This window comes from Lactuca sativa, chromosome 5 (genome assembly GCF_002870075.4).
Source record: "Lactuca sativa cultivar Salinas chromosome 5, Lsat_Salinas_v11, whole genome shotgun sequence".
Taxonomy (NCBI): domain Eukaryota; kingdom Viridiplantae; phylum Streptophyta; class Magnoliopsida; order Asterales; family Asteraceae; genus Lactuca; species Lactuca sativa.
In genome coordinates this window covers 275,972,801-275,986,781 of record NC_056627.2, presented here as the reverse complement: position 1 = coordinate 275,986,781, position 13,981 = coordinate 275,972,801, and the positions used below count along the sequence as shown (strand labels likewise).

Below are 13,981 nucleotides of genomic sequence, written 5' to 3'. Positions count from 1 at the left end.
ATTATCACTCATATAAAAAATCAAACACATACTCACATACCCACACGAAGATACACCAAGGATACATATATAAGAAGCTTTAAATTCCGGTTTTTATTTTGTGTTAAAACTAATATTATTATTATTAAAATCGTTCAATCAAACATATTTTAATCGTAACCTTTTGTTTTTAAACAAATATAGAATTTAGCTTATTACAAAACTATATGTTACACACAAGAAATAACAACCTAATCCAAAGTAAATTTTCTATTTATTACTTTTATCTATAATAGCAACATCATTTATTTTATTATTAATAATAATGGTATGTGAACTGAACCCTTTCGCTTTATTTGTGTGCCAACTTGACTCATTAGTCAAGCCGTTAAGCCGAGCTTTATGAAGTGGACCCCACCACCGTGACATCTAGCTGTAAAGAAAAGAGCTGAAAACAGACAGCCGGTTCGGTCCAGTTGGGTTAGCCGAGTTAGTCAGCCGCCTTTAGCCCCACGTAACCTTCCAAGAAACTTTCTCTATTTACTCAAAAATAAAAACATCTCTTTTTCACTTAATTTTACTTGTTTTTCACAAATAAATCATCATTCAAAAAAATCATTATTTTATAAAATATAATGTTCATCTTGCTCCTCTATATATACGCTTTGCCCCCAAGTCAAAAAAACAAAACTTGCATAGTATTACTTACAAAAAAAACGTGTAACACACACACACCTGACACCACCATGGTCACCGCCACAACGCAAGAGAAACCTGGTCAACAAACTACACCACCGCCGGCGCACGTAGAGTTGATGATCGATTCAACGGTCATCTCCCACGGTGGCGCCACCCATGATGGCATTTGGATAGTAATCAAAGCGATGGTATTTCCGATCATAGCGAGGTTCCATGCAGGTTACTTTCGTATAAGTCTTTCGCTCTGCTGTCAAACCCTACTCTGGAAAACTCTAGGCGAGCCACCGGAAAACGCCCATGCTTACCGGAGAATGCTGGGAGCAATGCCCTCCGCTGCATTCCTCCTGCTGTGGTTCTTATCGTTGCTTATTCTTGTATCCCTCTCGATCTTATATATTTTACGATGTGCTTTACTATCCGACATGGTTAAAAACGAATACCTAAACCATATCAGTGTGAATTACCTTTTTGCTCCATGGATTTCATGGCTGCTTTTGCTCCAAACGTCGCCATTCTTCGATCCAAAAACTGTGTATTATCTTTTTCTTTGGTGGGTGTTTGTTCTTCCGATATTCATTCTTGACGTAAAAATATACGGGCAGTGGTTCACGAAAGGGAAGAGGTTTCTGTCAACGGCGGCGAATCCGGCAAGCCAACTTTCGGTGATCGGAAACTTTGTGGGAGCACGAGCAGCAGCGCAGATGGGATGGAGAGAGAGTGCCATAATCATGTTTACGTTGGGAATCATACATTATCTCGTGCTTTTTGTGACACTTTATCAAAGATTATCGGGGAATAGCTGCATGCCGGCGATGCTCCGGCCGGTTATGTTCTTGTTCATCGCTGCTCCGAGCATGGCGAGCTTAGCTTGGGACTCCATTTCTGGGAGATTTGATTGTTCTTCAAAAATGCTTTTTTATCTTTCTCTCTTTCTCTTCCTATCTCTGGTAAGTGCAAATATTATATACATTTATACCAAAATATTGCAATTTAAAAAAAATCGATTCTAATTTACTTATTTTCTTTGGTAACAAATGTTTGGTCTGCTATTTTTAAATTTTTATCATATAAAAAAGTATTTCATATAAGTGTCAAGCAAAACTGTTATCAATAATATACAAACTCAGAAGTTTTATTCTTTCTTTTAGAATCCTGTGGGACATCCTATAATTCATTCGTACATAGTACGAACTAAAAGATATTAAATCTGCTTTTAAGTGATATTACTTTTAGTATGGTTAAATCTTTTCTTAATTTTCAAATAAAACGGCACTATATATACAATAACATACTTTGTAAGGTGGCATAGTGGTTTTCTTTAATGCCCTTTTTTAATTTTATAGTAAATCCATTCTCTTAAAAGATCAACAGCCTACTTATTGGTATAAGTGACATATGTTTCAAAGCCTAAATTAACCAAAATTACTTTGATAACTTATTTAAGTTCAATGTTATATATACAATAACATACTTTGTAAGTTGGAATACTAAAATTCTTGAATCTTGATTTTGGTTTATTAGGTATCAAGACCATCTTTGTTCAAGAAATCAATGAGAAAATTTAATGTGGTATGGTGGGCGTATTCATACCCATTAACAGTGTTGGCACTGGCATCAACCGAGTATGCACAAGAAATGAAGAGTAACGTTGCTCATTTGCTTATGCTTGTTCTTTCAGGACTTTCGGTATCAGTGTCATGTATTCTGATGATTTATACTGCTCTGAACACTAATATGTTGTTGCCTCGAGATGATGACAATGAAGATATGATATCCATGACTCTAAGGCATACTACTATCAATAGCACGAATTTAGATTTGATGATTTTGTAATCATTCGATAATGTTGACCTTTAACTATTCATGAAACATTATCATCCATCCTAAACTTAGAAGTTAGAAACATAATTGTAATTTTATGTTATTAAGTGGATTCTATATAAATTATGATGCAATCCATGTAGGAAAAGGAAAGACAAATTTAAAGAAGGGATAATGATTTAAAAGGGTAATATATTTTTCGATTTGTATACATTTAGTCACTAGGTCTTTTTTTCGTCCACATTTAGCCCTTCAACTTGTTAAACTGTACACATTGAATACTTATGACTGGTTACTCCAGGGTAGCCAAGAAAAATGATTTAATAGAATAATATATTTCTCATTTTGTATACATTTAGTCAATAATATTTTTGTACACATTTAATCGTTAGTGTTTTTTTTTTCAAAATAAGTCATTTTTTTGTATTAATTCAGTACTTACGAATGATTTTTTTATATTTTTCTCATGATATCTTACATGAGACAATCATTGATGAGGTGTTTGGGGCTGTTGATGCTTATGTTCATCGCGATCTCAACTGCTTGGTTATGTAGGTCTTGTGGTTTGGCTTATGTCTTGTGTTCTGAATGGCATAACTTCTTCGTACGATATCAGATTTTAACGATCTTTATATCCACATGTTCGTTTTTTGAGTCTACTACAAATTTCGTTAAAATTACTCCCGTTAAAATGTAATATATTTTTATTTACAATTTTATAAATGAAAACATCCATATGTGCATTCATAAGAAACGTATGGATATAAAGATCGTAAGTAAACATATATTACTTTTTAACTGGAATAATCTAAACGAAAGTTGTAGTAGACTGAAATACGAACGCATAGATATAAAAATCATTAAAATCTGAGATCGTATGAAGAAGGTAAAGATTCAAAACACATGACCTAAGCAACAAAGTAGTCGAGATCGTTATGGACATAAGCATCAAAAGCTCACGTAAGATGTTGTGAGAAAAAAGCTAAAGAAATCATTCATAAGTACTAAATTAATACAAAAACAAAAATTTCTTATTTTGCAACAAAAAAATATTAAGTATTAAATGTGTACAAAAATATTATGGACTAAATGTATACAAAGTGAAAAATATAGTACTCTGTTAAGTCATTTTTATCGGTTAACCTGGAGTAGCAAGTCATAAGGACTGAATGTATACATTTTAACAAGTTCAAAGGGTAAAATTTAGAAAAAAAAACTTAATGACCAAATATATATAAATCAAAAAATATATTATCTTTTTAAATTATTATCCCTATAAAAAAAATCATGGATCGACAAAATTGACAAAGTAAGTAATTGTTGTATTTTTCATATTTGTTATGACCTCAGGCCCAAAACCTTAAACAAGCCCATATTTATATGGTGCTTAATCAAATCAGTGAATTAAAATAACACGTATCAACTTTATCAACTTACAAAATGGAGCATATTTATATCCACCTAAATAATTTACTTTTAAAGATTTTTTCAAAAAACAAAGTTTCACAATATGTTAAAAGAACATATCAGAATAACGTTAAAAGAACATATAACGGGGCTAGCATAATAATCGAAAAATAAACTCAACCCGGATTTTATTGTAATATGCCTCGCATGAGTGATTTTATAATAGTTTATACACCAAGTTTAAGTAATGTTCATAAAAGTCGAATGTTTAAAAAATTACGGAATTAAGGTCCAAAGTACAAAATAATAGTAAAAAAATGTGTTGGCGTAATAATTAATCTCAAAAATATAATTTCAAAATGTAACCACTACATAAACTGACATTCTAAAAGTCCTTGTTTTCCTCTATCGGTTTTTTTTTCCACGAATCATTAATCCAAGCAATGTCAAAATACAACTGTTAGACTCGGAAGCCTGATGAGCATATCTGATGTCGACTCTTAAAGAGTTGTAGATGATGATCATCATCCAAACACAAAGTCAAACCTAAAAAAACATGTTTTATAAAATTCGAAAATCCAAGGACTCGATATTCAAACTCAAAGGGTTCATTAGACACATAATACAAAGTTTACTAACAGAAAAACCCAATAATTCTAAACTATTGATTATCAAAAGTCCACAAATTGTACGAGTTTAATATTTATCAAAATGGAATTATTCAACCAAATCAAGCTTGCAAATGCATATGTGTCTGTTCTCTAATTTCAAGTTTAAAACTCTCAATGATGGTTAACAAATCCAGCTCATGAAGAGTTAGCACATGGCATAACTATCAAACTATTGTCCATTTTACAAAGTAGATACTAGTGATATTATCATACTAGACTATATACATGATAGTTAGTACACACATGTACTTGCAAATATCTCGAACCCGCTATGGGAATATCTAAACCCTATATGAATGTACAAATATCTCAAATCCACTATAGGAATATGTCAAGTCCAAATTAGGTATCCATGTTACACATTCACAATCTCATCCTAAGTTAATGCACAAATAGGATGCTCAAAGCAAATTCTAAAATAAGCATTAGTTTTATAAATGAAACAAATCTTCCAAAATAGATTTCATGAATGCAACGATTAGTTACAGTATTCTTATTGCAATAAGAAGTATAAATATGAAATCATTTCAAATTCAAAGCATGAAATTAGGTTTAGACACATATGCCTATGGTATAACTCACATCAATTCTTCTAAGCACTTCTAGGTACATCTCATTGATTCAAGAGTTCTATGAGCACTTCCTAATCACATAGGTTTAATAAATAAACCATTTATTGACTTACTATATACATCGAGTCCTAATCCTATTTTATAACTCAAGTCAATTCCTTCCAATCATCACATAACATTACAGAATTACCAAGGAAGCTATAGGAGCGACACAAGCCAAATTGGGCTTAGTTGAAGATTCCTCACCATCTAAAAAGACAGACAACCCACGTGAGATATTCCTTGGCATTCACACGGTATGTGTGTGACATCCTCATTTTTATGGCTAGAAAAGATCGATTTTCGTTTATGCTTTTATAATAAAATCAGAGAAATGTTTCAAAGAAACGTGTTGCGGAATTTTTTCCCAAAACAAAATATGATAAAAATTAATCATAGCATTTATTAAAGAAATGTATTTTTAGTACATTATAAAACCTGGGATGTCATCGTCAATACATATCAAAAGCATAAACAAAACATCATAAGCCATAAAACAAAATTGGCCTCAAAACAATATAGGCCTTACAACATTCTATTTATTTTATACTGGCCTATAAATCCATAATCCCTCGTCAGATCATCCAACTATGCTTTTGCCACTACCTGTAATACAAGAAACTGAGTGGGTCAGGCTAGGGAGCCTGGTGAGCGTAAGGGTTTTTTACCCACAATAAATAAATTTATTATTGTATTCATCAAATCGTTAACCCGATTACCCATTCCTATTATCCTCACTTTATGTCCCTAAAGCATCTATTCTAAGGGACCTAGCCTAAGGATTTTTTTTTGGGGTGACAACACTGCTTAGGGGATTCTTCAGAAATACCTGTCAAATAAGCCAACCATGGGGGATAGAGTACATCTTCAAAAAAACCTACAGGTTGCGAGCCTGCTAGCGTTCCACTGGACTGCCTAGAAAAGTCTATTGTCGTCATCTATACTCCGCTAGATGACTGGATCATCTTAAACATCGTAAACATCGAGGCCTCTCATCATTTTATCACACATCATCTATTTCATCTACCCATGTTCTACCCAACATATTTGTAGATATAAAATACATACATAGTCTAGATCTGAAAAACAAAGCTTACATCTTTCATCCAGCATAACTTTCAAAGCATAAAATACATATACAGACTAGATCTGAAAAATAATGTTTACATCTTTCATCCAGCATAACTTTCAAAGCATAAAATACATATACAATCTAGATCTGAAGAAAAAGTTCAGATCTGAAAAGAAAGAAGTTCAGATCTTTCATCCGGCATAGATCTCAAAGTATAAAATACATATATGTTTTAGATTTGAAGAAAAAGTTTAGATCTGAGATAAGAAAGTGTAGATCTGAAGGAAAAACTTTCAGATCTGAAAGAAAAAGATTAGATTTGGAAGATAAAGTTCAAATCTGAAAAGAAAGAAGTATAGATCTGCCATCTAACAAACATCTCAGGTAAACAGATAACACACACACACACACACACACACACATATATATATATATATATATATATATATATACACACACACACACACACACATAGCACATAATTTATATAAAATACTTCATATCTATGTGTAAGATGAAAGTGAGTATACACTCACCTGATCAGGAGGTGATTCGGACAACACTTCGCTTCTTAAAATGATCTTCTTTGACGAAATCGGGTAGTTTGCTTGAAAACTGGGCTCTGCACGGGCAGAGTTTCAAACCGAATAACTTTTTTTTCTCGAAGCCTTCGGGCGCTCCGGGGCTTTCTTCTGGTGCTAGGGAGGTTTCCTAGGCTTTGGGGTGTTTTGGAAGACTAGACAGAGAGTAGTGAGAGAAAGATAGTTGAAAATGTGAAGAAAATGGGGCTGCACCTCGCACCCTTATATAAGCGTGAGGCCTCGCAGTACGCTGGGCGTACCCTCGGTGGTACACTGCGCGTAAGGGCAGGTGTTGGAGTTTCGGTGGAGCAACGTGGCTAGCTTTGGACCGTGGAAAAATTCAAACGCTGGGCGTACTTCGGTCAACGCGGGGCGTACTCTTACGCGAGGTGTCCGAAGGTCTATGCGGGGCGTAGCCTCGCATCCAGCTTCGCAGTTTACACCTCCAACTTCTAAAATTCATAACTTTCGCATACAAGCTTCATTATCGACGTTCTTTATATCCACGCGTAGGTGGGACCGTACTCTACAACTTTCGTTTAGGCTTTGTCGGTTAATTCTCAACCGATTTTAAATTTAATAGTATGAGAAGATTACACTGTTAAACGACTGTGTAAAACTCATAACTTCTACATACGGAGTCAGATTTTGGTGTTCTTTTTACGCATGCTCTTGGTTTAAGTGTTTAACATATGCTACGACTTTCGTTTAGATCACTAAGGCCGAAAATCATTCTATCATAAATTCACTATTTTCGTCACGTAGTGTCGTGCCGGTTCTGTCGCGAAACTTCGACAGACCATAACTTCTTCGTTATAACTCGGATTTTGGCGTTCTTTATATCCCCAGAATCCTTGTCACGGCCACTACAACTTTCTTCATCGATATAGGGCTTATCTAGCATTTTATTTTGACGATTATTTTTATCATTTATTTATTATATTATTATAAACAAGTAATAAGCACACAAAAGCACATAATTCACATAATATTCAAGTAATTCATCTTCATTACTTTACAATGGGTTACAACGGCTGCCCTAGATTATTACATCATAATTAATGCTTAGACCAGAAACACGGGCGTTACAATTCTCTCCCCCTTAGGATGATTCCGTCCTCGGAATCATGCATCAACAAACAAATGCGGATAGCGACTCATCATGTCACTCTCCGTTTCCCATGTGAGATTTGACTCATTCGAATGTTTCCATCGCACAAGCACTAAGTCGACCATCTTACGTCACAACTTCTTAGTCTTACGGTCAACAATCGCTTCCGGTTCTTCAATTAGCCTCTTGTTTTCATCCATCCTCAATTTTGAAATCAAAATTATGTTGGGAACTTCTCCCGTGAACTTCCTCTAATAACACGCATGGCATGTGTTATGAATACCATCTAGTTCTTCTAGTAGTTCTAGCTTGTAAGCTTGGTTCCCAATCTTCTGAAGAACTTTGAACGGTCCAATGAACCTTGGACTTAACTTTCCTCTTTTCCCAAATCTTATTAGTCCCTTCCACGGTGAGACTTTAAGCAAAACCAAATCTCCAACTTCGAATGTCATCGGTCGTCTCTTCTTATCAGCATAGCTCTTCTGACGATCCTGAGCTGCTAACATCCTTTCTCTGATCACCTTTAACTTCTCAGCGGTCTGATGGACTATCTCGGGGCCCATAAACTGCTTTTCTCCGGCTTCAAGCCAACAAGATAGCGTACGACACTTTTGTCCATATAAATCTTGATAAGGTTCCATCTTGATGCTCGAATGGTAACTATTGTTGTAGGAAAATTCTACCAGATGTAAATGTTCATCCCAGTTACCTTGGGATTCCAAGGTACACGCTCTTAGCATATTCTCCAATGTTTGAATCGTTCTTTCACTCTGACCATCGGTCTGTGGATGGTAGGTTGTACTTAAACACAACTTCGTACCCAATTCCTCTTGTAGACTCCTCTAAAACCTTGACGTGAAACAACTATCACAATATGATACAATCGTTGAAGGAACATCGTGAAGTCTTACTACTTCCTTCACATAAGCATTGGTGAGCTTATCCATAGACCATCTTTCATTGGCTACTATGAAGTGTGCACTCTTAGTGAGCCGATCAACGACCACCCAAATCATGTTGTGACCATCCTTCGTTCTGGGCAGTTTAGTGACAAAATCCATGGTGATGTCTTCCCATTTACCCATGGGAATAGGTAAAGGTTCTAAAATCCCATACGGTTTCTGATGTTGTGCCTTAACTCTCGCACATGTCACACACTCGGCCACATACTTTGCAACATCAAGCTTCATCGTCGGCCACCAGTAGCAGGGTTTCAGATCCCTATACATTTTTGTGCTGTCGGGATGAATCGAGTACATGGTCTTGTGAGCTTTTTCTATCAGAAGATCTCTTATTCCTCCCGTTTTAGGTACCCAAATCCTATCTTGGAATACCTTCAATCCTTGATTATTCGTACCAAACACCAGCATTTTGCCCAAACGTTCTTCCTTTCGTTCATTTTTCTCTGAAGCTTCTTCCTGAGCTTTCTTAATGCTCTCCACAATCGTTGAGACAACTTCAATTCTTAATGCTCTTGGCCTTTTCCTTTCAAGGCTCGCTTTTCGGCTCAAAGCATCAGTTACGACATTTTCTTTACCAGGGTGGTAAAGTATCTCGCAATCGTAATGTTTAAGCATATTCAATTCCTTCTGATTGAAGAGATATTAAAGACTTTTGTGATCAGTGAAAATCTATTACTTCGTGCCGTAAAGATAATGCCTCCATATCTTTAGTGCAAATACTACCGTTGGCAACTCCAGATCATGAGTGGGGTAGTTCTTTTCGTGTTCTTTAAATTGTCTCAATGCATATGCTATCACCTTATCCCTTTAGGTCAGAACACAACCTAACTCAACTCTAGATGCATCGCTATAAACTGCAAAGTCTTCAACTCCCTTGGACAGAGAAATAATCGGTGCTTCACACAACTTCTTCTTTAGCTTCTCGGATGCTTCTTCGTGATTCTCAGTCTAAGTATAAGTGGCTCCTTTATGGGTCAAAACTGTAATGGAGCAGCTATCGAAGAAAAGCCTTGGATAAACCTTCGGTAATATCCAGCTAACCCTAGAAAGCTTCGGATCTCTGTGGGACTTTTCGGTCATTTCCACTTCATTACAGCTTCAATCTTTGCTGGGTCAACCATGATCCCTTCTTGGTTAACAACATGACCCAAGAATTGGACTTCTCGAATCCAAAAATCACATTTGGAGACTTTGCTTACAACTTCTCCTTCTTCAGAACTTCTAACACTTCTCGTAGGTTCTTGCCATGCTCCTGCTGGCTCTTTGAGTAAACCAGAATGTCATTTATGAACACTATTATGAATTTATCGAGGAAGGGTTTAAAAATCCTGTTCATCAAATCCATGAATGCCTCTGGAGCATTGGTTAGTCCGAACGACATAACCAAGAACTTATAGTGTCCATATCTTGTTCTGAACGTGGTTTTCTTAATATCTTGTTCTCACACCTTCAGCTGATGATATCCTGACCTACGATCGATCTTCGAGAAATAGCTTAAACTTTGCAGCTGATCAAACAGGTCATCAATCCTCGGCAATGGGTACTTGTTCTTCACCGTTGCCTTATTCACCTCTCTGTAATCTATGCACGTCCTCATGCTTCCATCTTTCTTCTTCACGAATAACACCGGAGCTTCCCAGGGTGATGAACTAGGTCTAATGAAACCGTTGTCCAACAACTCCTGAAGTTGCGTCATAAGCTCTTTCATCTCCGTCGGTGCTAATGGGTATGGTGTTTTTGCTATTGGGGTCGTTCCTGGTAACAATTCTATTTGAAACTCTACTTGTCTATCAGGGGGTATTCCATGAAGATCCTCGGGAAAGACTTTCAGATAATCACACACCACTGGTATACTTTCATTTCCTTCTTCTCTTTCTTAGCATTGATCACAAATTCCAAGTATGATGAGCATCCTTTAGACAAACATTTTCTGGCTTTCATTAGGGAAATGATTCCAGAATTTACTCGGTGTTTGTCGTGATATACCACGAATGACTCTTTTCCAGGCGGGTTTACCCTTACTATCTTCTTCTTGCACAATATCTCTGCATCATTGGCGCCAAGCCAATCCATTCCCAATACGATGTCGAAACCATTCAGCTCAATAGGTAACAACTCCCCATGAAATTCGTTTCCGTTCCGGTCGATGACGATGTTTTTAATACAGTCGCTAACAAGTACAAATTTGCCACTGGCAACTTATACAACCAGGGCATCATCAAGTTTTCCTATAGGTAATGCTATCCTTCTACCAAATTTATGTGATATAAAGGAGTAATTTTCTCCGGAATCAAACAATATATTGGTAGGCAATCCAGTTACAAGAAAAGTACCTGATGCCGCATCCACTGCCTCCTTCGCGGCTTCTAGTGTCATTTGGAAAGCTCTCGCCTTCGGCTTCGGTGGGACATTGGGCGTTGCTGCCTCATTCTTCTTAGAGAAATCCTTAGCACCGTGCCCTTCTTCATTGCATCCGTAGCACATCCTCTTGTTGGATGTGCACTCATTGGCGTAATGCCCCGTCCTTCCACATTTGTAGCAAGTCACCTCCTCGCTACATTTCCCTGAGTGTTTCTTTTTACACTTTTCACACCACTTTGCTTTGTTTCCTCCTCCTCCTTTAGATTTCTTTGAACCAGACTTGTTCTTCTTGTTAGATTTTGACGACCCATCAAGCTTCCTCTTTTCGCCCACCTCAACCTTACTAGCGGCTCTTTCCTTGATCATTTCCACAACAGACTTGGCAGCCCAGATAGCTGCCTCCAGATTAGGTGCCTAACAGACTGGCAAAACGTACTCCCATGGAAGTCCCTTTGCATACTGATCAACTTTTTTCAGCTCGTCTGGAACGATGCACAAAGCAAACTCCATTTTTTCAGTGAAGGCATTGGTGTATTCATCAATGGACATGCTTCCCTTCTTCAATGTTAGGAATTGGTTCTCTAGCAAGCAGATTTTGGGCTAAGCAATACTTGCGCTTGAAGTGTACCAAAAATTATGTCCAAGTCAGCTGCAGTGGCTCATTGGGGCATAGGGTCTTCCCCAAAGTGTTCCACCAGCGAACAACGCCACCTCTGAACTGACGCACTACAAATGTCGTTTGTAGCTTGCCTTTGCAACCACATGTTATGAAGGTCAACTCCATTTTCTGATATCCAATCCATAACTCCAATTGGATCCTCCTTCCCCATGAAAGTTGATGGCTTGAAAGTTGTGAAGTCCTTATACTTGCATCCGTTCCTCTTGACTCCTTCATCATGGTTGTTCCTCCTAATCACTGGGGGTTCCACTTGACTGACAGTGCAGCTGTAATTTCCTTCCTTTGACTGTCAGTCATTCAGTTCTAGTTTCTCAAAAGCATCGAAGGTTCATTTCTGTTATTCAACAACAGTTGTCTCACCTCTTCCCGTTGTTCAGCCATCATTGCCCGAACCATGGCTTGTACTCCAACCATTGTGACTGGCTCAGGTGCAGCTTCTACTATCGACACCTACTCAATCACTTGGGGTTGAGGTCGTTGATTCCTGTTTCTATTTGCATCTCTAGCTCCACTTCGGGTTCTTGCCATTTCGATCTATACACCAAATTAGGTGAATTTAGATATTTATTCACAATAGGCATTTAAATTCTCCTTATCACTCTGAAACGTTACATGCTATTTCTAATATCGTAATTGAATGCTTAGAATCCTGAACACATAAGGTTTCCAGATCCGGCCGGCAACAGACCATATATCCGAACAAATAATAACACATAAGGAGAGCATAAAGAATTTAGCACATAAAAGCATTTTAGGCATCTTTCCTAAAATAAACTAGTGCTTGTGTCTAAAATATGGAAGACACTCGTCTCATGATCATCGCTTACCATTCTAAGTTTAAGTCTAGATATCCTACAAATTCCTAGTTCACTTAAACTAATGCTCTGATACCAACTGTGACATCCCCATTTTTACGACCAAAAAAGACCAATTTCGTTTATGCTTTTATAATAAAGTCAGAGAAATCTTTCAAAGAAAAGTGTTGCAGAATTTGTTCCCAAAAAAAATATGATAAAAATTTATCAAATCATTTTTTCTTAGAGAAAAGTATTTTCATTACATTACGAAACCTGGGATGTCATCGTCAATACAGATCAAAAGCATAAACAAAACATCATAGGCCATAAAACAAAATTGGCCTCAAAACAATATAGGCCTTACAACGTTCTATTTATTTTATACTGGCCTATAAATCCATAATCCCTCATCAGATCATCTAACTATGTTTTTGCCACTACCTATAATACAAGAAACTAAGTGGGTTAGGCTGGGGAGCCTGGTGAGCATATAGGGTTTTCAACCAACAATAAATGAGTTTATTATTGTATTCATCAAATCATTAACCTGATTACCCGTTCTCGTTATCCTCACTTTACGTCCCTTAAGCATCTATTCTAAGGGACCTAGCCTAAGGATTTTTCTTTGGGGTGACAACACTGCTTAGGGGATTCCTTAGCAATACATGTCAAATAAGGCAACCATGGGGGGATGGAGTACATCTTCAAAAACACCTACAGGTTGCGAGACTGTACCGCCTAGAAAAGTCTATGGTCGTCATCTATACTCTGCTAGATGATTGGATCATCTTAAACATCGAGGCCTCTCATCATTTTATCACACATCATCTATTTCATCTACCCATGTTCTACCCAAAAAGTCAACTAGTATTAAGAACCAAAAAGTCACCAAATCCAAGAGGAGTTAAATGCTTTCACTTCCATGTTGGAAAAAATGTTTTTATGATTGTGTGAAGTAAAACCACAACAAGAATCACTTGTTGCTTTCTAATTTGAGGATCCTTTACTTAATCAAGAAATTAGGCAACTAATCACCACAAACACATTTAAACTCATGAATAAAACATACAAGTAGTAATAAGATGTTAAAACCCAAAACATTCTCGTAAATATTCAAGAACAAGTTCATGGAGTCTTCAACATTCAACAAACTTTCAAATGATTTCACCAAATTCAATCAAGTTTAGACTAGCCTAACATGGCTAAACTCAAGAAAACAAAAAAGGTTAA

At 36.7% G+C, this 13,981-nt stretch overlaps 1 protein-coding gene across 1 annotated transcript; it reads left to right on the top strand.

Moving 5' to 3' along the window:
- Positions 1–367: 367 nt before the first annotated feature.
- On the top strand, positions 368–2,842 carry LOC111893363 (S-type anion channel SLAH4). Its single transcript, XM_023889427.3, has 2 exons — positions 368–1,625; positions 2,200–2,842. The coding sequence occupies exons 1-2, from the start codon at positions 615–617 to the stop codon at positions 2,509–2,511; spliced, it is 1,323 nt and encodes a 440-aa protein (XP_023745195.2). The 5' UTR covers positions 368–614; the 3' UTR covers positions 2,512–2,842.
- Positions 2,843–13,981: the final 11,139 nt, after the last annotated feature.